This window comes from Zootermopsis nevadensis, unplaced genomic scaffold (assembly GCF_977971745.1).
Source record: "Zootermopsis nevadensis isolate Lab colony 2312 unplaced genomic scaffold, Znev_1.0 Znev_ptg000009l, whole genome shotgun sequence".
In the NCBI taxonomy this organism is placed as follows: domain Eukaryota; kingdom Metazoa; phylum Arthropoda; class Insecta; order Blattodea; family Termopsidae; genus Zootermopsis; species Zootermopsis nevadensis.
Window position 1 is genome coordinate 1,044,150 of NW_028259141.1, and position 26,256 is coordinate 1,070,405.

At 46.6% G+C, this 26,256-nt stretch overlaps 1 protein-coding gene across 4 annotated transcripts in view; it reads left to right on the forward strand.

Annotated features, from left to right (window-relative positions):
- Positions 1-26,256, forward strand: part of alpha-Man-IIb (alpha-Mannosidase class II b) — a 105,225-nt gene that overhangs the window by 35,773 nt on the left and 43,196 nt on the right. The window contains exons 1-2 of one of the 4 annotated variants that reach the window (XM_022079300.2): positions 7,206-7,389; positions 23,936-24,346. The exons of 1 other annotated variant lie outside the window; for it this stretch is intronic. In XM_022079300.2, the coding sequence (XP_021934992.1) occupies positions 23,999-24,346 (348 nt within the window). In that variant the 5' untranslated portion in view covers positions 7,206-7,389; positions 23,936-23,998. Of the gene's footprint in view, positions 1-7,205; positions 7,390-9,887; positions 10,785-23,935; positions 24,347-26,256 lie in introns of those variants that run through there. 2 more of the 4 variants (XM_022079299.2, XM_087345383.1) reach the window with 2 other exon arrangements.

Below are 26,256 nucleotides of genomic sequence, written 5' to 3' on the forward strand. Positions count from 1 at the left end.
AGTTTATTTTAGTGACAGGAAAGTCGCCAGGTGGTCCTAAGGAGGGCGGTGGCTGGGCTCTCAGTGATCGGAGTTTGACGTCCTCCGCCCTCATTCAAAGACGCGGTCCATGAGTCCGCTTAGAAAAAGCGACGCACACCTGAAATTGTACAAAGAATCAGCCGTCTTGTTCGCTGGGAACTGATGATTGGCTTATTTCTACTTTGACCGGGGAATGTCCGGATGGCGTCGAGGCAAAAGTCCGCCTGCTGCTTGGATTCTGGAGGCTGCAAGGATCATCGTCTTAGCATGACAAGACGTCAAGAAATCTGTGGCTCGTGAAGTAATTTATCGCCAATTCTTTTCCACACTTTCGCGTGTCGAACCTCAAGGAGACCCAGAGGGGGTCTTGGAAAACTCCCTCTTCAGCTGGTGGAAAGATCTCTTTGGTGCGGAACCTTTTGAAATTTGATACCTCTCGCCGGTCCGCAGTCTGGACGAAAGATGATCACTGATTTTCCACGATCAGTTATCGGTTGGCTTCAATTTCATCTTTGTTTCGCGGGGTTGAGGGAACTGTTGACAGAGACAAGCCCACTCAATACTTAACCCCCGTTCTTCAGACTTTGTCCTTATATCTCGAGGGTCGATGTCTGGAGACGCTGATTGGCTGAAGCCTGCTGAATCCACTTAAGAGGTTCCTCCGCTTTACCTCGTAAGCAATGAATAATTGAAGATATCCGTCTTCTGGGTTATTGCGCTGTGTAGTCTGGTCGATGTTAACCAACGTTTCAGAGGTCCTTGCTGCCTCCGTCATCAGGGCCCTGATGACGGAGGCAGTATGACCTCTGAAACGTTGGTTAACATCGACCAGACTACACAGCGCAATAACCCAGAAGACGGATATCTTCATACTCTGATGACGGAGGCAGTATGACCTCTGAAACGTTGGTTAACATCGACCAGACTACACAGCGCAACAACCCAGAAGACAGAAATCTTCATACTCATCGTCCTGATGATGGAGGCAGTATGACCTCCGAAACGTTGGTTAACATCGACCAGACTACACAGCGCAACAACCCAGAAGACAGAAATCTTCATACTCATCGCCCTGATGACGGAGGCAGTATGACCTCTGAAACGTTTTTCAACATCGACCAGATTACACAGCGCAATAACCCAGAAGACGGATATCTTCATACTCTGATGACGGAGGCAGTATGACCTCTGAAACGTTGGTTAACATCAGCCAGACTACACAGCGCAACAACCCAGAAGACAGAAATCTTCATACTCAATGCCCTGATGATGGAGGCAGTAGGACCTCTGAAACGTTGGTAAACATCGACCAGACTACACAGCGCAACAACCCAGAAGACAGAAATCTTCATACTCAATGCCCTGATGACGGAGGCAGTATGACCTCTGAAACGTCGGTAAACGTCTATCAGACTACACAGCGCAACAACCCAGAAGACGGATATCTTCATACTCATCGCCCTGATGATGGAGGCAGTATGACCTCTGAAACGTCGGTAAACGTCTATCAGACTACCCAGCGCAACAACCCAGAAGACAGAAATCTTCATACTCTGATGACGGAGGCAGTATGACCTCTGAAACGTTGGTAAACATCGACCAGACTACACAGCGCAACAACCCAGAAGACGGAAATCTTCATACTCTGATGACGGAGGCAGTATGACCTCTGAAACGTTGGTTAACATCGACCAGACTACACAGCGCAACAACCCAGAAGACAGAAATCTTCATACTCTGATGACGGAGGCAGTATGACCTCTGAAACGTTGGTTAACATCGACCAGACTACACAGCGCAACAACCCAGAAGACAGAAATCTTCATACTCTGATGACGGAGGCAGTATGACCTCTGAAACGTTGGTTAACATCGACCAGACTACACAGCGCAACAACCCAGAAGACAGAAATCTTCATACTCTGATGACGGAGGCAGTATGACCTCTGAAACGTTGGTTAACATCGACCAGACTACACAGCGCAACAACCCAGAAGACAGAAATCTTCATACTCATCGCCCTGATGACGGAGGCAGTATGACCTCTGAAACGTTTTTCAACATCGACCAGATTACACAGCGCAATAACCCAGAAGACGGATATCTTCATACTCTGATGACGGAGGCAGTAGGACCTCTGAAACGTTGGTTAACATCGACCAGACTACACAGCGCAACAACCCAGAAGACAGAAATCTTCATACTCATCGCCCTGATGATGGAGGCAGTATGACCTCCGAAACGTTGGTTAACATCGACCAGACTACACAGCGCAACAACCCAGAAGACAGAAATCTTCATACTCATCGCCCTGATGACGGAGGCAGTGTGACCTCTGAAACGTTGGTAAACATCGACCAGACTACACAGCGCAATAACCCAGAAGACGGATATCTTCATACTCTGATGACGGAGGCAGTAGGACCTCTGAAACGTTGGTTAACATCGACCAGACTACACAGCGCAACAACCCAGAAGACAGAAATCTTCATACTCATCGCCCTGATGATGGAGGCAGTATGACCTCCGAAACGTTGGTTAACATCGACCAGACTACACAGCGCAACAACCCAGAAGACAGAAATCTTCATACTCTGATGACGGAGGCAGTATGACCTCTGAAACGTTTTTCAACATCGACCAGATTACACAGCGCAATAACCCAGAAGACGGATATCTTCATACTCTGATGACGGAGGCAGTAGGACCTCTGAAACGTTGGTTAACATCGGCCAGACTACACAGCGCAACAACCCAGAAGACAGAAATCTTCATACTCAATGCCCTGATGATGGAGGCAGTAGGACCTCTGAAACGTTGGTAAACATCGACCAGACTACACAGCGCAACAACCCAGAAGACAGAAATCTTCATACTCAATGCCCTGATGACGGAGGCAGTATGACCTCTGAAACGTCGGTAAACGTCTATCAGACTACACAGCGCAACAACCAGAAGACGGATATCTTCATACTCATCGCCCTGATGATGGAGGCAGTATGACCTCTGAAACGTTTTTCAACATCGACCAGATTACACAGCGCAATAACCCAGAAGACAGAAATCTTCATACTCAATGCCCTGATGACGGAGGCAGTAGGACCTCTGAAACGTTGGTAAACATCGACCAGACTACACAGCGCAACAACCCAGAAGACAGAAATCTTCATACTCAATGCCCTGATGATGGAGGCAGTAGGACCTCTGAAACGTTGGTAAACATCGACCAGACTACACAGCGCAACAACCCAGAAGACAGAAATCTTCATACTCAATGCCCTGATGACGGAGGCAGTATGACCTCTGAAACGTCGGTAAACGTCTATCAGACTACACAGCGCAACAACCAGAAGACGGATATCTTCATACTCATCGCCCTGATGATGGAGGCAGTATGACCTCTGAAACGTTTTTCAACATCGACCAGACTACACAGCGCAACAACCCAGAAGACAGAAATCTTCATACTCAATGCCCTGATGACGGAGGCAGTATGACCTCTGAAACGTCGGTAAACGTCTATCAGACTACACAGCGCAACAACCAGAAGACGGATATCTTCATACTCATCGCCCTGATGACGGAGGCAGTATGACCTCTGAAACGTTTTTCAACATCGACCAGATTACACAGCGCAATAACCCAGAAGACGGATATCTTCATACTCTGATGACGGAGGCAGTAGGACCTCTGAAACGTTGGTTAACATCGGCCAGACTACACAGCGCAACAACCCAGAAGACAGAAATCTTCATACTCAATGCCCTGATGATGGAGGCAGTAGGACCTCTGAAACGTTGGTAAACATCGACCAGACTACACAGCGCAACAACCCAGAAGACAGAAATCTTCATACTCAATGCCCTGATGACGGAGGCAGTATGACCTCTGAAACGTCGGTAAACGTCTATCAGACTACACAGCGCAACAACCAGAAGACGGATATCTTCATACTCATCGCCCTGATGATGGAGGCAGTATGACCTCTGAAACGTCGGTAAACGTCTATCAGACTACCCAGCGCAACAACCCAGAAGACAGAAATCTTCATACTCTGATGACGGAGGCAGTATGACCTCTGAAACGTTGGTAAACATCGACCAGACTACACAGCGCAACAACCCAGAAGACGGAAATCTTCATACTCTGATGACGGAGGCAGTATGACCTCTGAAACGTTGGTTAACATCGACCGGACTACACGGCGCAACAACCCAGAAGACAGAAATCTTCATACTCTGATGACGGAGGCAGTATGACCTCTGAAACGTTGGTTAACATCGACCAGACTACACAGCGCAACAACCCAGAAGACAGAAATCTTCATACTCTGATGACGGAGGCAGTATGACCTCTGAAACGTTGGTTAACATCGACCAGACTACACAGCGCAACAACCCAGAAGACAGAAATCTTCATACTCATCGCCCTGATGACGGAGGCAGTATGACCTCTGAAACGTTTTTCAACATCGACCAGATTACACAGCGCAATAACCCAGAAGACGGATATCTTCATACTCTGATGACGGAGGCAGTAGGACCTCTGAAACGTTGGTTAACATCGACCAGACTACACAGCGCAACAACCCAGAAGACAGAAATCTTCATACTCTGATGACGGAGGCAGTATGACCTCTGAAACGTTTTTCAACATCGACCAGATTACACAGCGCAATAACCCAGAAGACAGAAATCTTCATCGCCCTGATGACGGAAGCAGTATGACCTCTGAAACGTCGGTAAACGTCTATCAGACTACACAGCGCAACAACCCAGAAGACGGATATCTTCATACTCATAGCCCTGATGATGGAGGCAGTATGACCTCTGAAACGTCGGTAAACGTCTATCAGACTACCCAGCGCAACAACCCAGAAGACAGAAATCTTCATACTCTGATGACGGAGGCAGTATGACCTCTGAAACGTTGGTAAACATCGACCAGACTACACAGCGCAACAACCCAGAAGACGGAAATCTTCATACTCTGATGACGGAGGCAGTATGACCTCTGAAACGTTGGTTAACATCGACCGGACTACACGGCGCAACAACCCAGAAGACAGAAATCTTCATACTCTGATGACGGAGGCAGTATGACCTCTGAAACGTTGGTTAACATCGACCAGACTACACGGCGCAACAACCCAGAAGACAGAAATCTTCATACTCTGATGACGGAGGCAGTATGACCTCTGAAACGTTGGTTAACATCGACCAGACTACACGGCGCAACAACCCAGAAGACAGAAATCTTCATACTCTGATGACGGAGGCAGTATGACCTCTGAAACGTTGGTTAACATCGACCAGACTACACGGCGCAACAACCCAGAAGACAGAAATCTTCATACTCTGATGACGGAGGCAGTATGACCTCTGAAACGTTGGTTAACATCGACCAGACTACACGGCGCAACAACCCAGAAGACAGAAATCTTCATACTCTGATGACGGAGGCAGTATGACCTCTGAAACGTTGGTTAACATCGACCAGACTACACGGCGCAACAACCCAGAAGACAGAAATCTTCATACTCTGATGACGGAGGCAGAATGACCTCTGAAACGTTGGTAAACATCGACCAGACTACACAGCGCAACAACCCAGAAGACGGAAATCTTCATACTCTGATGACGGAGGCAGTATGACCTCTGAAACGTTGGTTAACATCGACCGGACTACACGGCGCAACAACCCAGAAGACAGAAATCTTCATACTCTGATGACGGAGGCAGTATGACCTCTGAAACGTTGGTTAACATCGACCGGACTACACGGCGCAACAACCCAGAAGACAGAAATCTTCATACTCTGATGACGGAGGCAGTATGACCTCTGAAACGTTGGTTAACATCGACCGGACTACACGGCGCAACAACCCAGAAGACAGAAATCTTCATACTCTGATGACGGAGGCAGTATGACCTCTGAATCGTTGGTTAACATCGACCAGACTACACAGCGCAACAACCCAGAAGACAGAAATCTTCATACTCACCGCTGTGAGAACCTCAAGTCTTACAATGAATAATTCGTTCGATTTGGGCTTACGAGAAATTCGTTAAGCGAAAATTCTTTATCCGATGACTTCGTTGTGAGGTCTCAGGACATTTGTTCAGCTGGGATGAGACCTCGGTCGATGTGGTCTCGAGGGTCGTGGCTGTTCCGACAGAGGCTTTGAGAGAACCATCGGCTATGCTTTTGAAATGAAACTCCGAGGGCTTCGCCATTATCGTCCGATTTAGAAGTCGTAATACCGAAATACGCGTCGGCCTCAATACACGACTCATCTGGGATGGAAGTCTTTAGTCGGTCACGTTAAATGGCCGGAAACCAAGCGAAGTTTGTTCTATTGACCGCATAGCCGTTTAACAAAACATTTATTTGTGAGATGGTCTAATGTAAAATCGAATATTTCGATAAAGAACATCATTTGATATTTTAAATATTTTAAATGTTAATTATTGTAATATTTTAATAAGAATTTATTGTGATTAGACGGACAAGATTTAAATAATAAATAATATATAAACATTTATTTATCAAATCAACCAGCATCGTTGGTAATCCCGAAGACGACAGGTCAGTTATAAGAGCTAGGCGTATGTGGGAAGATATTATTAAAATGAATCTAGATAGAATTATAAGGGAATTGATGTGGCTCAGGATACGAACTCATGACTTTTGACCAGCTGATCTTAGTGAACGTTTCTCAAGGAGGTTTATAAGCGCTGGACCAAATGCGTCATCCTCTTGAATTAAAGGGATGACGTTTTATTCTGTTGAACAATGCCTTCCCGCTACGAAGTTTCGGCGTCAAATCTGGTAGATTTTTCCGACGTTTCAGAGGTGCTTCCACTATCATAGCGATTATTGTTGGAAAAAAAAGGCAAGCAAGAACCTCCGAAACGTCGGTGGTAAACTTTTACCAGACTACGCTGGGTAACATGACAGAAGACCGCCATCTTCACACCTGTCACCGCCAGAACTTGAAATGCAACTTCATTAAATGGTTAAAGATAGACGGAGCGTCGCGTCTCGGAGACCCCCTAAATAAACTGTAAACAAACCGAACGACTGTCGAGTGTGAGGGAAGGCAGTGCTTTGTGCCGCTGTTGCAGGGAGTCTCGGCTCGAATAGTGTGAGCGAAGTCCGCTGGGCTCGCTAGTGTGCGAGCGGACGGCGATCTGAGCGCACGCTCGGCTGCTCCCGTGCGTGTGTTACAAAACAAGCGACGGCTGTTTGAATTCAGTGTGTTCGAGATATATGGACCATTTGTTTTCGCCTGCGGGATGATAAAAGCATTCTTCTTTCCGAGGCGTTTAAAAAATAAGTGACTGACGGTTTCTGATGGATGAAGAAGGTGAGTGGTTAACTGTGAGTTGTAGCTGATTAGTGAAATTATGTCCATTGTTGAAGATGCGAAACTCTCGCTTGAGAGAGGAACAACAATGCGCGTTTGAAAAAGTTAACGGTAAAATCTGTCGGTGGCGAAGAATTAACGAGAAAGCAGACATTGATTCCAAAGGAGATAAATTAAGTGGGGAATGGAAGAAATTATAATAAAATGTCGAACTTCTAATGTAGTCAGCGTACGTAAATCGATATGTGTGTGGAAAAGTGGTATATAAACGCGGAATATTTTACGTGTAAAATGTAAAATGAACACGTTATGGGCGGTGTTTAAACAGTGTTTTGAAATTCGCCTATTGTTCAATACTTAACGAAACACGAAAATGTTGTGTAAACTTATAATCTCGACGTGCCTCAGTCGGCAAGTCGAATGGCTACTATCTCGGCAGGTAGGAACAACGAGTCTTACCTCCAATGTTTCGTGAATGCGCCAATCGCCTGATGTCCGCTGTTCGTAAGTGACGAGGGAAACTTTGCATTTGATTTTGATGGTTATGACACTTCGCTATCCGTAGAACCTCCTGCGCCAACCTTCTGTGTCGAAGTGATAAACTTACTCACTTGTTTATTTTCCGTCTCTGATTAGAATTTCTCTAAAACGTTTTGTGTGTACGATGAGGTTAGGATTGGCTACGAAATTTTATCGGAAGCCTTCGCGTGCACTGAAATTCAAGGAAGAATTGTACGTGCCTCGTAGACTGGGCACGTCCCGTTCATCACGTGACTCAGCCCGCAGTGATTTCTGTACATTTATTTAAAGTTTACTTTAGCTCTGCTTAAATAATGAAATCGAACGGTATCTGGTGAAAAAGTTTGTCGTCGAAGGGAGACGTAAAGAATCTCGACGCTTGTGAAAATTACCCATGAATCTCTGCGGGAACATTTAATTAGTTTTCGAACAAAATGTCTGCCGTCACTCGCAAGAGACCTGCGAGTGTGTTGGAAAAACAGGGTTTTGGAAGAAAGATGCAGTGGCTTTAGTTTGAAATAGCGAACATAGATGGCAGGATGCTAGGATTCTGAGACACTGATTTGCTTCTCAAGAACGTAACTGGACTTCGATCTGTTGTAAGCTCCGTTATTTCACGTCGTCCTGTGGGTCTGTCGTGCGCTGTGCCATACTTTCTGGTGGGCGAAACTGACGTCGAGGATAAAAGAATAATTAATATTGCAGCCCAGGATTGGAAGGACTGAGGAAAATCACGAAAGCTTACAGTTTCGTTCTCCATATTTCGAAGCTATCACAGCCTCGATCGAAAATATAAAAAAGTATCACAAACTTACGAAAAAAAATAACGTTTTGAAATAACTATATTTTAAACGAGAGATCTCCATCTGCAGAGTAGAAATTATCGAAGATGGTAACCCCCCAGTTTCGTAGATTTCTTCTGTACTTTATTTATAAATATGTTTTGTATGCTTCAAGCCCTTGTTTTTAGAATGAGCTTTATTCGTCTCCAAAAACCCTTAGAGCAAGATTTTTTTGAAGACTGAGCCGTGTAATAATATAAGAGTTACATTAACAGGAATCATGGAGGAAAACCACGATCAGGTCATGAGGGAGAACTTATCACTACCGGAATAAAAATGTCCAGTCGAATGTTGTTCTTAAATTTGTTTTTGTCTTGTCTCGTAAATGACGAACGCATTTCAATTTTATCTGCGATTGTTAAATAATCGATCCATCGATCGAACTACTACTCGTATAATAGTCGTTGCTTGTTGAGACGCAGAAGACTCCAGGTCTGTGTACTCCTTCACTGTTGGGTTATTTAACACAGATTATAATTGCTTCTGATGATTGTAAGGTTTTGCGACCTTATTTTTCCGTAACAATAAGGGATGTCATGTCACGTGACAGAGTGTCATGGCGTAGTGCGTTCTGAACAAGTGCAATATAACTCTACACATGTATAGTAATCGATTTGCCAGCGGGCAGACTTGTTTTGGAACACTACTAATTATCAGTTCCCGATACGACGTATAAACAGCCGTATGATCTGAGCCAGCGATGTTATAATAACTAATGTGAGTAGCCCAAAAACAGAATTTTAGAAGCCATTGGTTGAGTAACAGTGTTAAGATACCTTCAGCCGACGTCTCCCCCTGAGCGTCACACGCATGCGCGAGCCTTGCGCCAATCAGCTCTCTTTTGTCGTTTCAATTCCAAATACGTAATATCTCCTGTTTACGTGTTTTTTTTCACACAGTGTACCAACTTTCCCTCATTAAATTAAATTATTTTTAATTATTGTCGTCAATTGCAGATTAAAAAAAAAATTGCAGTGTCCACGAAGAGAATTTCGAAATTAAATTCTGATGAATTTTGCCAAAATGAAAGAATTTGTCGTAAAGTAGGGAAATTCTCACGTCTGTCGATAGATGGAAGCACCGTGCGCGGATTTATTTAGTTGGCGCTGAGTCAGTTCGGACGGCAGATGTCATTGTTTGCGGTCGGCCTTCAGTCGATGTGCGTTCTGTTTGTTTGTTTAAGTTTTGTTTGTATGGTCGCAGCGTTATTTTTGATTTGAACTGTTTTGAACCCTGTGATGGACACGTGGATGAAAAACTGGCACCAGCAAGATGCAAGCAAATGCAAGTTCATTAACATCCGGTGTATTCTCAGATTGACGTGTCGAATCGTGACCCAGAGAAGTCTCCCTCAAGAGAAGAACAGATAACAAGAGACATGTGCTTTGTCATTGTCATTTTGGCGGAGTGATTCGAAAACTCACGAACAGTGAATTAATTATGTGGTAACAGGATTTTTTTATTAAATTGTGCTCAGTGTTATACATTTTGTTCTCGTGGTACATTGTTGGAGAATGGCTTGAATTATAACGAAATCCCATTCACTTGTTTCGAGTGGAAGACAATGCCCAGTTCTTGTATTTTATACGTGCGATATTTGATGTCTTATAACGCTTTAAACATGAGTGGTAACTATACGAACCATTTATTTGGTTTCGCGTTTTTAAGCTGTGTAATTTTACTACGCTAACCAAGCTAGAAGAAAGTTGTAACTTAAAACGTTTCTATCAGTGGACATGTTTGTTCAGGAGACAGTGCGAGATCGTTGTGTTATGTCTGAGAGCTTTGAACTGTGGAAGTAACTTTATCTAATATGTTGACACTGACGTTGAGCGGATGTTTGTGGATCGGGTAGTAGTGGGGCCAGTTCGCATGCGCGGGAGTCAGACGCTTGGTGGCTCCACCGACGCAGTCCCCAGCCGTCCTGTGCGCGGGGCGGCAGGCAGTGTGAAATGGTGGTGTGCCGTGTGTGTTGTGTGCTTCGCTTTGCCGCATTGAACTTGTTTTGCAAGGAATCTGTGTCGCCTTCTTCAAGTGAGTCTGATTTAGGTTAAGTCTGTTCTGTTTGTGTCAAGGCCTCTCCGCTGTGAACAGTTTAAGTATTCGGTCGGTACGTTGTTTAACGACGTAAACGTTGCTTGCGATGGAACGAGGTGTAGAACGTATAAAGGAACTTCAGTCCGACAACTTGGTGTAATGTTCAGCAGCCATGTTTCCTTGCAACCAGTTGTTGTAACCTAAAACGCGTAGAAGTGAATCACGTATGAGTTTTAAGTTCGTATAAAAATATGCGTCTTGGCATTACTAAAAGTATTTATTAAAAATTGTGAATGACTTAGATGGATAAAAATCTTCTCAGTATATTATAATTTTTTTTCGTGACATGAGATGGTCTGATGATGGTCCGGAAGGGCAGAAACGTGTAGCCACAGAATAGTTTCACGAAAGAAATGTTTTGTGTGAAGTAACATTTTTTTTTATTCTGTCGTAGTTTTGTCATGACAGTTAAATCAATGAGGTTATGTGGACTGGGCTTGTTTGTCGCATGAAATATGACGGGTAGACGTCAGAATGTTTCTCTGGAATTCAAGCCGTGAGAAGGTAAGTTGTGTTGGATTTGGTGTAAGCCAGGCCCGCCCAACCTGTAGCTCGCGGGCAACACAGTGTTATGTCGCCCGCGGAGACATTTGAAATAAGAAAACGTATTTTTACCCTTTCCCTGGCCGAAACAAATTCCACCCGTTTCCTGGCAAATTACGAAAGAAAACTTCCATATTCCCAAGTGACCCCATCTTGAATCCTTATTGTTAACTGTTCACCGAGATTAAAAAATATCTTTGTCGACGTGTATTATTACGCGGATGTTTTCTAGTTGACGACTTGCACATGCGCGAACACCAGCAGCGGCTCCTTTCTGATATTTTCATAAGTTAAAATCTGTGCAATAATATTTTAAAAAGTTTATGAACTTTTTATTTGTGGAAACATAATTCGTTTTGTAAAAATGTGCTGAATATAAACACACCTTAGCCTAGGTTGTAAATTGCATTTTTTTAACAATTTTTTCACATTATCTTTATATTTTTATTGTATATAATGTGTAGAAAAACACGCAGATAAAAGTAATATATGTCATTATGCGTATTGAACTTAATGTTGCCCGCACGACAGAAGAGGTTATGTTCTCCCAGCGACTCGTCTAGTAACTCACCTGCGCATGCGTTCGATGGCGCGGAGGGATACAGCGTATTTGCCAGGAAGCCGCCAGCCATCTTGGATTTTTGTCAACGCTGTGATTAACAGTAGGGGAACGTAAAATCTCTCCGTTTTGCGCTTGGTAACATGGCGGGTCTCCGAAGCGTCATATTGCATTTGGTTCTTGCCTTAGTCATCAGTCAGCGTATCGGTTCCCTGTCTCCTCAGATGGTATAGAAGCTGTGAACTGTAATTGGCGTCGTTAAACACCCGACTCATTGAGGTGAGATGGGAACGTAGCACAAAGCGAGAACATTCACGTCTGTTGTATCGAGTTGGAGTGTTGTCCTGTTGCCATAGCTGGTCGTCCGACTAGGCTTCGTGTTCGCGACGAAAAGTTTACGTCAGTGCGCGGCCTAGGATGCGCGTACGCCCAGCGAACGGGACGAAAGATCGCTTATCGGTTTTCTCGCTCTGGTATGTTCGTTCGTGGGTCCGTTTACTAGTACAGTTAGTAAAATAAAAATAATTTTTTTCCCACTTGTACGTGCTTACAACGCAGCCGGCGACTTTGCACTAATTACAGCCCCAACCAACACAACACTTTTTTTTTTTTCAAAAACGCGAACAGATGACGAGCGTGTGGCGAAAGCGATGTGTTGATTACCTGCGGTTAAGATATCAGCAGGAGCTCAGTGATGAAGGGTTTTTGCATTGTTCGAGAGCCACGTGGACACAGCTGTTCTCAAATATTTGTTTATTCCTTGGTGGAATCTTTTTGATTGTTTCACATTTGATGCCGCGGTGGGGAGTGTGATGTTGGTTGTCTTCTTGGACGTTACGCCGAACCCTGTGTTGATCGAGGTTTCAGAGGTAATCACCCTGATGATGGATGCAGTAACATCACGCGAAACAGTCATCTTCACAAATGATTTTTTTTATGTCATGTGAGTTGTCATGGTAACGAGACGTGCATTTATGTTTCGTGTTGTCGAATTTTTTTTATTCTCTTGTGTTTAACAAATGCAAAGCACTTCTGGAATCCTGCATTTTATGTAGTTGGCGTATGGCTCACCTCAGAAGTACGCATGACGGACAATATTGTCGTGTGTTTTATGCATTCAAATTTGCGTGTATTGACGATAGAATATCCAGGGCGGACTGTGAATATATCGGCGCGACCTGTTTTAGTTAACGCTGAGTATTAGCCCACGGCCATACGTAGAACGTAAATTACTGATTGCAATTAAGAGGACGTGCCTTCTGATACCAGGTTTTTTTTTTATAGGACGCAGTAAGCGAGCCTTAGAACACGAACCTCCACGCGGTTGGCACGACAGACACGAGCCAGGGTCAGAAAAGTAGCGAAATTTACGCTCTTAATGTCGTCGGAATGATTCATCTTCTTTGTTTTTCCACTGTGATAGCGGCCCCTGGAAATTTGCAGACGAAAGCACGAACAATTACCTGTCCGCCTCGTCACGGCGCGATATCAAAACGCAACGGAAGGCAAATCTCGAATTTCAAAACGCCAAGCGTCGTCTGTTTTGATGAAGAAGGGGCTATCTCCACAGGTGAACCTGGGCGCGGAGGACCGAAAGTGAATGACGCACAGAGATTTAATTTTTATTTAGTGTTCTGTCTGGCGACAGGTCCATATGAACAGGATCCTTCCATCCTTTTCTCGGACTGGGACCTGTTCATATACGTTCTTGGCAGATGATCCATCCAGAAGTGGTTTGCCATTGCCTTCTTCTGTGTGTGAATGGAGTAATTGTTGGGATGCCACGGAGGAAAACTCCGTGTTGCCTAGACCACGGCCTTGCCCAACACAAGTTATAAATTCGAACCCGAGACCCCAGGATTACAAGGCCAGCGTTCTAACCGCTAGACCACCTCATCTTATTATTATTTAGTGTTCTGTCTGAGGACAGGTCCATATGAACAGGATCCTTCCATCCTTTTCTCTTCTCGGACTGGGACCTGTTCATATACGTTCTTGGCAGATGATCCAGAAGTGGTTTGCCATTGCCTTCTTCTGTGTGTGAATGGAGTAATTGTTGGGATGCCACGGAGGAAAACTCCGTGTTGCCTAGACCACGGCCTTGCCCAACACAAGTTATAAATTCGAACCCGAGACCCCAGGATTACAAGGCCAGCGTTCTGACCGCTAGACCACCTCATCTTATTATTATTTAGTGTTCTGTCTGAGGACAGGTCCATATGAACAGGATCCTTCCATCCTTTTCTCGGACTGGGACCTGTTCATATACGTTCTTGGCAGATGATCCATCCAGAAGTGGTTTGCCATTGCCTTCTTCTGTGTGTGAATGGAGTAATTGTTGGGATGCCACGGAGGAAAACTCCGTGTTGCCTAGACCACGGCCTTGCCCAACACAAGTTATAAATTCGAACCCGAGACCCCAGGATTACAAGGCCAGCGTTCTGACCGCTAGACCACCTCATCTTATTATTATTTAGTGTTCTGTCTGAGGACAGGTCCATATGAACAGGATCCTTCCATCCTTTTCTCGGACTGGGACCTGTTCATATACGTTCTTGGCAGATGATCCATCCAGAAGTGGTTTGCCATTGCCTTCTTCTGTGTGTGAATGGAGTAATTGTTGGGATGCCACGGAGGAAAACTCCGTGTTGCCTAGACCACGGCCTTGCCCAACACAAGTTATAAATTCGAACCCGAGACCCCAGGATTACAAGGCCAGCGTTCTAACCGCTAGACCACCTCATCTTATTATTATTTAGTGTTCTGTCTGCCGACAGGTCCATATGAACAGGATCCTTCCATCCTTTTCTCTTCTCGGACTGGGACCTGTTCATATACGTTCTTGGCAGATGATCCAGAAGTGGTTTGCCATTGCCTTCTTCTGTGTGTGAATGGAGTAATTGTTGGGATGCCACGGAGGAAAACTCCGTGTTGCCTAGACCACGGCTTTGCCTAACACAAGTTATAAATTCGGGCACCGCCGGGAATCGAACCCGAGACCCCAGGATTACAAGGCCAGCGTTCTAACCGCTATGGTCTGCACAGAGATTATTAGACTCTCATTTGCTAACGAGATTATGCGAAAGTAGTGTTTGGTCAGAGGCATAGTCGCGTAATATTTGCATCTGCTGATAAATCGCATCGAAAGAACGCGGGTAAACCTTGCAGACCTTCTGTGTAACAGCGTTAAAATTTACTTCGTGAATGTGGCAACACTGTTTACCTTCCCCCGCTGTTCTTTTGTTAATCAAGGACCTGAACGCTGTAGGGTCCTGAGACGAGAGAGAAAACACACATTGATCCGTTTCTGGCCGCGCGCTCAAAATTTGTGAAGTCTTTTAAAATTTAATGCAATTCACCCAACGACAACGAGCTCGCACTTGAAGCCCTGTACAAACTGCGACTGTTTCTGGGAAACTCTGCTTCGAGGAAAATGTAATTTATAATATTCCGACCTGCCTCGTGCGATGGAAGGTCTTGTTACCGAGTCAGAGTGGAGAAAGGGCGTCCTCGATCGTAATGTCTTCACGTGCCTTTGACTGGGCGTCTGACCGACGCCGTGTAATTCACGGCGTCACCGCAAGGGGATCTGTCTCGTCGCGCGTCGTGCAACAGCGGGGGTGTCTGCTACGCTCATCACGAAGGCACTTGTTCTGGATTGCAGTTGGCGTTTTGGGGGGCAGGACGTGGTTTTTGGGGCACCGGTTTTAAGTTATTAATAGCTTTTGAGTTTGTCATTTGTCTTTTCACGTAGTAATCAAGTGGAAATGTTCGTAAATTTGTAGCAGACTGATTTTTAGGCATCGCGTGGTAGGTTCAATATTTAATTGCGTTTTGTTATATTTCGGTAGCCTTAATATATTTTTTAATGACGTCTACATTACTTGAACGTGCTAAAAAATAAGTTATGTAAGATTTGAGGTTTTTACAGCGGTGAGTATGAAGATTTCTGTCCTGATGACGGAGGCAGTATGACCTCCGAAACGTTGGTAAACATCGACCAGACTACACATCGCAAGAACGCAAAGACAAAAATCTTCATCGCCCTGATGACGGAGGCAGTATGACCTCTGAAACGTTGGTTAACATCGACCAGACTACACATCGCAAGAACGCAGAAGACAAAAATCTTCATCGCCCTGATGACGGAGGCAGTATGACCTCTGAAACGTTGGTTAACATCGACCAGACTACACAGCGCAACAACCCAGAAGACGGAAATCTTCATACTCATCGCCCTGATGACGGAGGCAGTATGACCTCCGAAACGTTGGTTAATATCGACCAGACTACACATCGCAATAACCCAGAAGACGGATATCTTCATCGCCCTGATGACGGAGGCAGTATGACCTCCGAAACGTTGGTTAACATCGACCAGACTACACATCGCAATAACCCAGAAGACGGATATCTTCATCGCCCTGATGATGGAGGCAGTATGACCTCTGAAACGTTGGTTAACATCGACCAGAGTACACATCGCAAGAACGCAGAAGACAAAAATCTTCATCGCCCTGATGACGGAGGCAGTATGACCTCCGAAACGTTGGTAAACATCGACCAGACTACACATCGCAATAACCCAGAAGACGGATATCTTCATCGCCCTGATGACGGAGGCAGTATGACCTCCGAAACGTTGGTTAATATCGACCAGACTACACATCGCAATAACCCAGAAGACGGATATCTTCATCGCCCTGATGACGGAGGCAGTATGACCTCCGAAACGTTGGTTAACATCGACCAGACTACACATCGCAATAACCCAGAAGACGGATATCTTCATCGCCCTGATGACGGAGGCAGTATGACCTCCGAAACGTTGGTTAACATCGACCAGACTACACAGCGCAACAACCCAGAAGACAGAAATCTTCATCGCCCTGATGATGGAGGCAGTATGACCTCTGAAACGTTGGTTAACATCGACCAGACTACACATCGCAATAACCCAGAAGACGGATATCTTCATCGCCCTGATGACGGAGGCAGTATGACCTCTGAAACGTTGGTTAACATCGACCAGACTACACATCGCAATAACCCAGAAGACGGATATCTTCATCGCCCTGATGACGGAGGCAGTATGACCTCCGAAACGTTGGTTAACATCGACCAGACTACACATCGCAATAACCCAGAAGACGGATATCTTCATCGCCCTGATGACGGAGGCAGTATGACCTCCGAAACGTTGGTAAACATCGACCAGACTACACATCGCAATAACCCAGAAGACGGATATCTTCATCGCCCTGATGACGGAGGCAGTATGACCTCCGAAACGTTGGTTAACATCGACCAGACTACACATCGCAATAACCCAGAAGACGGATATCTTCATCGCCCTGATGACGGAGGCAGTATGACCTCCGAAACGTTGGTTAACATCGACCAGACTACACATCGCAATAACCCAGAAGACGGATATCTTCATCGCCCTGATGACGGAGGCAGTATGACCTCCGAAACGTTGGTTAATATCGACCAGACTACACATCGCAATAACCCAGAAGACGGATATCTTCATCGCCCTGATGACGGAGGCAGTATGACCTCCGAAACGTTGGTTAACATCGACCAGACTACACATCGCAATAACCCAGAAGACGGATATCTTCATCGCCCTGATGACGGAGGCAGTATGACCTCCGAAACGTTGGTTAACATCGACCAGACTACACATCGCAATAACCCAGAAGACGGATATCTTCATCGCCCTGATGACGGAGGCAGTATGACCTCCGAAACGTTGGTAAACATCGACCAGACTACACAACGCAACAACCCAGAAGACAGAAATCTTCATCGCCCTGATGACGGAGGCAGTATGACCTCCGAAACGTTGGTTAACATCGACCAGACTACACATCGCAATAACCCAGAAGACGGATATCTTCATCGCCCTGATGACGGAGGCAGTATGACCTCCGAAACGTTGGTAAACATCGACCAGACTACACAACGCAACAACCCAGAAGACAGAAATCTTCATCGCCCTGATGACGGAGGCAGTATGACCTCCGAAACGTTGGTTAACATCGACCAGACTACACATCGCAATAACCCAGAAGACGGATATCTTCATCGCCCTGATGACGGAGGCAGTATGACCTCCGAAACGTTGGTTAACATCGACCAGACTACACATCGCAATAACCCAGAAGACGGATATCTTCATCGCCCTGATGACGGAGGCAGTATGACCTCCGAAACGTTGGTTAACATCGACCAGACTACACATCGCAATAACCCAGAAGACGGATATCTTCATCGCCCTGATGACGGAGGCAGTATGACCTCCGAAACGTTGGTTAACATCGACCAGACTACACATCGCAATAACCCAGAAGACGGATATCTTCATCGCCCTGATGACGGAGGCAGTATGACCTCCGAAACGTTGGTAAACATCGACCAGAGTACACATCGCAAGAACGCAGAAGACAGAAATCTTCATCGCCCTGATGACGGAGGCGGTATGACCTCCGAAACGTTGGTTAACATCGACCAGACTACACATCGCAATAACCCAGAAGACGGATATCTTCATCGCCCTGATGACGGAGGCAGTATGACCTCTGAAACGTTGGTAAACATCGACCAGACTACACATCGCAATAACCCAGAAGACGGATATCTTCATCGCCCTGATGACGGAGGCAGTATGACCTCTGAAACGTTGGTAAACATCGACCAGACTACACATCGCAATAACCCAGAAGACGGATATCTTCATCGCCCTGATGACGGAGGCAGTATGACCTCTGAAACGTTGGTAAACATCGACCAGACTACACATCGCAATAACCCAGAAGACGGATATCTTCATCGCCCTGATGACGGAGGCAGTATGACCTCTGAAACGTTGGTAAACATCGACCAGACTACACATCGCAATAACCCAGAAGACGGATATCTTCATCGCCCTGATGACGGAGGCAGTATGACCTCTGAAACGTTGGTAAACATCGACCAGACTACACATCGCAATAACCCAGAAGACGGATATCTTCATCGCCCTGATGACGGAGGCGGTATGACCTCCGAAACGTTGGTTAACATCGACCAGACTACACATCGCAATAACCCAGAAGACGGATATCTTCATCGCCCTGATGACGGAGGCAGTATAACCTCCGAAACGTTGGTTAACATCGACCAGACTACACATCGCAATAACCCAGAAGACGGATATCTTCATCGCCCTGATGACGGAGGCAGTATAACCTCCGAAACGTTGGTTAACATCGACCAGACTACACATCGCAATAACCCAGAAGACGGATATCTTCATCGCCCTGATGACGGAGGCAGTATAACCTCCGAAACGTTGGTTAACATCGACCAGACTACACATCGCAATAACCCAGAAGACGGATATCTTCATCGCCCTGATGACGGAGGCAGTATGACCTCTGAAACGTTGGTTAACATCGACCAAAGTACACATCGCAATAACCCAGAAGACGGATATCTTCATCGCCCTGATGACGGAGGCAGTATAACCTCCGAAACGTTGGTTAACATCGACCAGACTACACATCGCAATAACCCAGAAGACGGATATCTTCATCGCCCTGATGATGGAGGCAGTATGACCTCTGAAACGTTGGTAAACATCGACCAGACTACACAACGCAACAACCCAGAAGACAGAAATCTTCATCGCCCTGATGACGGAGGCAGTATGACCTCCGAAACGTTGGTTAACATCGACCAGACTACACAGCGCAACAACCCGAAAGACAGAAATCTTCATCGCCCTGATGATGGAGGCAGTATGACCTCTGAAACGTTGGTTAACATCGACCAGACTACACATCGCAATAACCCAGAAGACGGATATCTTCATCGCCCTGATGACGGGGGCAGTATGACCTCTGAAACGTTGGTTAACATCGACCAGACTACACAGCGCAACAACCCAGAAGACAGAAATCTTCATCGCCCTGATGATGGAGGCAGTATGACCTCTGAAACGTTGGTTAACATCGACCAGACTACACATCGCAATAACCCAGAAGACGGATATCTTCATCGCCCTGATGACGGAGGCAGTATGACCTCCGAAACGTTGGTTAACATCGACCAGACTACACATCGCAATAACCCAGAAGACGGATATCTTCATCGCCCTGATGACGGAGGCAGTATGACCTCCGAAACGTTGGTTAACATCGACCAGACTACACATCGCAATAACCCAGAAGACGGATATCTTCATCGCCCTGATGACGGAGGCAGTATGACCTCTGAAACGTTGGTTAACATCGACCAGACTACACATCGCAATAACCCAGAAGACGGATATCTTCATCGCCCTGATGACGGAGGCAGTATGACCTCTGAAACGTTGGTTAACATCGACCAAAGTACACATCGCAAGAACGCAGAAGACAGAAATCTTCATACTCTGATGACGGAGGCAGTATGACCTCCGAAACGTTGGTAAACATCGACCAGACTACACATCGCAATAACCCAGAAGACGGATATCTTCATCGCCCTGATGACGGAGGCAGTATGACCTCCGAAACGTTGGTTAACATCGACCAGACTACACAGCGCAACAACCCAGAAGACAGAAATCTTCATCGCCCTGATGATGGAGGCAGTATGACCTCTGAAACGTTGGTTAACATCGACCAGACTACACATCGCAATAACCCAGAAGACGGATATCTTCATCGCCCTGATGACGGAGGCAGTATGACCTCTGAAACGTTGGTTAACATCGACCAGACTACACATCGCAATAACCCAGAAGACGGATATCTTCATCGCCCTGATGACGGAGGCAGTATGACCTCCGAAACGTTGGTTAACATCGACCAGACTACACATCGCAATAACCCAGAAGACGGATATCTTCATCGCCCTGATGACGGAGGCAGTATGACCTCTGAAACGTTGGTTAACATCGACCAAAGTACACATTGCAAGAACGCAGAAGACAGAAATCTTCATACTCTGATGACGGAGGCAGTATGACCTCCGAAACGTTGGTAAACATCGACCAGACTACACATCGCAATAACCCAGAAGACGGATATCTTCATCGCCCTGATGACGGAGGCAGTATAACCTCCGAAATGTTGGTAAACATCGACCAGACTACACAGCCCAACGACCCAGAAGACATAAATCTTCATCGCCCTGATGATGGAGGCAGTATGACCTCTGAAACGTTGGTTAACATCGACCAGAGTACACATCGCAAGAACGCAGAAGACAAAAATCTTCATCGCCCTGATGACGGAGGCAGTATAACCTCCGAAATGTTGGTAAACATCGACCAGACTACACAGCCCAACGACCCAGAAGACATAAATCTTCATCGCCCTGATGATGGAGGCAGTATGACCTCTGAAACGTTGGTTAACATCGACCAGAGTACACATCGCAAGAACGCAGAAGACAAAAATCTTCATCGCCCTGATGACGGAGGCAGTATAACCTCCGAAACGTTGGTTAACATCGACCAGACTACACATCGCAATAACCCAGAAGACGGATATCTTCATCGCCCTGATGACGGAGGCAGTATAACCTCCGAAATGTTGGTAAACATCGACCAGACTACACAGCCCAACGACCCAGAAGACATAAATCTTCATCGCCCTGATGATGGAGGCAGTATAACCTCCGAAACGTTGGTTAACATCGACCAGACTACACATCGCAATAACCCAGAAGACGGATATCTTCATCGCCCTGATGACGGAGGCAGTATGACCTCCGAAACGTTGGTTAACATCGACCAGACTACACATCGCAATAACCCAGAAGACGGATATCTTCATCGCCCTGATGACGGAGGCAGTATGACCTCCGAAACGTTGGTTAACATCGACCAGACTACACAGCGCAACAACCCAGAAGACAGAAATCTTCATCGCCCTGATGATGGAGGCAGTATGACCTCTGAAACGTTGGTTAACATCGACCAGACTACACATCGCAATAACCCAGAAGACGGATATCTTCATCGCCCTGATGACGGAGGCAGTATGACCTCCGAAACGTTGGTTAACATCGACCAGACTACACATCGCAATAACCCAGAAGACGGATATCTTCATCGCCCTGATGACGGAGGCAGTATGACCTCCGAAACGTTGGTTAACATCGACCAGACTACACATCGCAATAACCCAGAAGACGGATATCTTCATCGCCCTGATGACGGAGGCAGTATGACCTCCGAAACGTTGGTTAACATCGACCAGACTACACAGCGCAACAACCCAGAAGACAGAAATCTTCATCGCCCTGATGATGGAGGCAGTATGACCTCTGAAACGTTGGTTAACATCGACCAGACTACACATCGCAATAACCCAGAAGACGGATATCTTCATCGCCCTGATGACGGAGGCAGTATGACCTCCGAAACGTTGGTAAACATCGACCAGACTACACAACGCAACAACCCAGAAGACAGAAATCTTCATCGCCCTGATGACGGAGGCAGTATGACCTCCGAAACGTTGGTTAACATCGACCAGACTACACATCGCAATAACCCAGAAGACGGATATCTTCATCGCCCTGATGACGGAGGCAGTATGACCTCCGAAACGTTGGTTAACATCGACCAGACTACACATCGCAATAACCCAGAAGACGGATATCTTCATCGCCCTGATGACGGAGGCAGTATGACCTCCGAAACGTTGGTTAACATCGACAAGACTACACATCGCAATAACCCAGAAGACGGATATCTTCATCGCCCTGATGACGGAGGCAGTATGACCTCCGAAACGTTGGTTAACATCGACCAGACTACACATCGCAATAACCCAGAAGACGGATATCTTCATCGCCCTGATGACGGAGGCAGTATGACCTCCGAAACGTTGGTAAACATCGACCAGACTACACATCGCAATAACCCAGAAGACGGATATCTTCATCGCCCTGATGACGGAGGCAGTATGACCTCCGAAACGTTGGTTAACATCGACAAGACTACACATCGCAATAACCCAGAAGACGGATATCTTCATCGCCCTGATGACGGAGGCAGTATGACCTCCGAAACGTTGGTAAACATCGACCAGACTACACATCGCAATAACCCAGAAGACGGATATCTTCATCGCCCTGATGACGGAGGCAGTATGACCTCCGAAACGTTGGTTAACATCGACAAGACTACACATCGCAATAACCCAGAAGACGGATATCTTCATCGCCCTGATGACGGAGGCAGTATGACCTCCGAAACGTTGGTAAACATCGACCAGACTACACATCGCAATAACCCAGAAGACGGATATCTTCATCGCCCTGATGACGGAGGCAGTATGACCTCCGAAACGTTGGTAAACATCGACCAGACTACACAACGCAACAACCCAGAAGACAGAAATCTTCATCGCCCTGATGACGGAGGCAGTATGACCTCCGAAACGTTGGTTAACATCGACCAGACTACACGGCGCAACAACCCAGAAGACAGAAATCTTCATACTCATCGCCCTGATGATGGAGGCAGTAAGATCTCTGAAACGTTGGTTAACATCTACCAGACTACACGGCGCACAACCCAGAAGACGGAAATCTTGTTATGTTTTGTCCTCTCGTGTTTCCCAATTTTCTGTACGACGTATTTTCGTGGTTTTATTCGCTTTTAAAATGAGCCACGAACAGGTCACCCTCTGCAGGTGAAGCCCGGCCAAGTAGTTTTTATGACCTCAGTCCGTACCTCGAATAAGAAGGAAATAAAATTGTGATTTTACGCTGAGAATCGCACAAGAATTATCCCACAGTTACTGATTTTAATGTGGGTGGTCCATTTTCTAGGCCACATTGAACTCGCGTCCACCGTGCTAAGTAACTTCTGCTTAGTTTTGAGTGTAAACAAACGTAAGAGATCCTTTAAAATTGACGTAAGGAGGGCGTGGAGGATCTTCACGCCGTGGCAGGTCCTTTGTGGGGCCAGGCTGTGATCTCGCTCTCTTGCTTTCAGGTCGCGAGTGCGTCGAAGTGCTAGTCCGAGACGCGAGAGGCTCGTCCTAACTATGCGTCCGCCATGTTGAAAGTCCTGCGCCGCGGATCGACGCGCTACCTTGCGCTGAGCGCCGTCCTCCTGACGGTCCTCCTCTGCCTGTACTATGCCAACTTCAACGGCCCGGCGTCCGGCAACTCGACCGCCGTCACTTCCTCCGTGTCCGTGGCGCTCACTTCCGGTGGGGCGCTCGAGCCGCAGAGGGAGGCCGACGCGGCGGTGGCTCTCCCAGCCGGTGAGCAGCGCCCTCCTGAAGAAGACCTCTTGGAGCCCGAAGCAGACGCGCTCGTCGCTCCGGACACCTGTCCGGCTCTACCCTCGGCCAAAACGGACGTCGACACCGTGGAGCAGTTCCGGACCTTCGAGTTCCAGGTAAGAGCGTGTTCCGCTGTGGATGTTTCTGGTCCGACGACGACGAGCGGGACATTAGTTCATTCCGAAACGTCCAAGTAAAATAAGGCAAAGCTGTCCCACTATACGCCATGCAGGTCGCTACTCATTCTTGACATCGACACTAGATGGGGAGAGTGAGTGGTCAGCATCACGCCCCGGCCGGCTTTACCTCCCACCTTGTACTCCTCACCTGATGATTTTAGGGCGATTACATCGCGAAGGAAGAGATGGGCCGGACTTGTAGCACGCATGGTTGAGGGGAGACAGGAATCGTTGGAGCGAACTGGATGCAGCTGGCTTCAGGATAGAGTCCGGTCCCTGGCTTTTGTGAAACCGGTGATGAACCTTCGGGTTACATTACGAAAGTGGGCTATTATTTGACACGTTGAGTGTACAATCGACTTTTAAGAAAATTTCCTTCGCCGTGAGAGAGAGAGTGGAAGATGGGGCTTCAGTCAGAGCTGAATCTGTTCAGGGAGCAATCCATCGAGAGTTCCTGCCCCGCTCTGTGGCAAATTACGTGTCCACCTCAGTAATATGCACTTTTGTGCTGAAGGTGCAGGTAACTTCGTAGTTTCAGACAAGAAACTGTTCGTTAAAAGTATCTGGATTCTGTCTTACTCTACTCAGGACGTAGTTTTGGCGGATGAATATCGTACCACTTACACGTACGTACGAACGAACTTTTTTCACGTGTGAAACATCGAAGGTTCGACGATATGCGAACTTTCGTTTGGAAAATATGTCCAGATTTTAATTATACGAGGCGCGTCCAGAAAGTAAGTTTCCCACAGCTAGCAAACCTTATATTGCGCGAAGCGACTGTGCGTACGTGATAGAGCAATGACGTAGCATGGCGCATGCACTAACGGCACCTCCCGCGTTCTCACAGTAGCATCGTTGCAGCTGTTGAAGATGGAGGTTCTTATTCCAGCTCCCGCCGACTGTGAAGTGCGGTCAGTGATAACGCTAGGCCGCACACGGCTCGACGGACAGCAAGTCTCCTGCAGGAGTTCAGCTGGGAGGTGTTTAATCATTCACCCTACAGCCCGGACCTCGCTCCCAGTGATTTCCATCTTTTCCTACACCTCAAGAAATTCCTGTCCGGTCAGCGTCAGCGTTTTGAGAATGACAGAGAGGCGGAGATGGTTGTCACACAGTGGTTCCAATCCCAGGCGGCAGACTTCTACGACACAGGTATTCAAAAGTTGGTCCCACGGTATGACAAATGTCTCAATTCCGGTGGCGAATATGTTGAAAAATAGCTGGACACTTGCTGTATCTGTTGCAATAAATATTTCCATGAAATTGTGTTTTGTTTCCGTAAACGGCCCCAGGGAAACTTACTTTGTGGACCAGCCTCGTATTTCGGGGCAAGGTTAGGGCGAAGGTCCACGTTAATTAGGAAAGTGTCGGCTGCCTTCATTACAGTGTTCAGGTTTCTGTTGTTCGCGTCGGAGTTACTTGAAAGTTCCGGTCGTCGTCGTAGTTCGCCCTTTACATTTGAAGTGAAATCGCCGGACGTTATAAGAACGGTAATTGGTTCGCAAAAGCACTTCTAGCCTTATTTGAGAACTGACATCAGGTTTTTCTACATGGATCTCGTTGGCTTAACTCAGGTGTTCGTGTTTGTTAGACCTCAGGGCGACACGATCGGGGATGTACGAAATTCGGGTCGCGGACCCCACATGGACCGTGCAACTTATAAAATGTTGAAGTTCTCTTTCGTCCTCCGACGACGTCAGTCTCCAGAACGAAACAAAGAAGTAAACCGATAAAGGTTTGTCGTCTGTGAAGCTGTAAATTGTGACGAAGGGAGCTGATCCGCACGACGCCCTGCGTCGGCCCACCCCTCCAGCGCCAACTTCTACGCCTTCCTTCAGATGTTT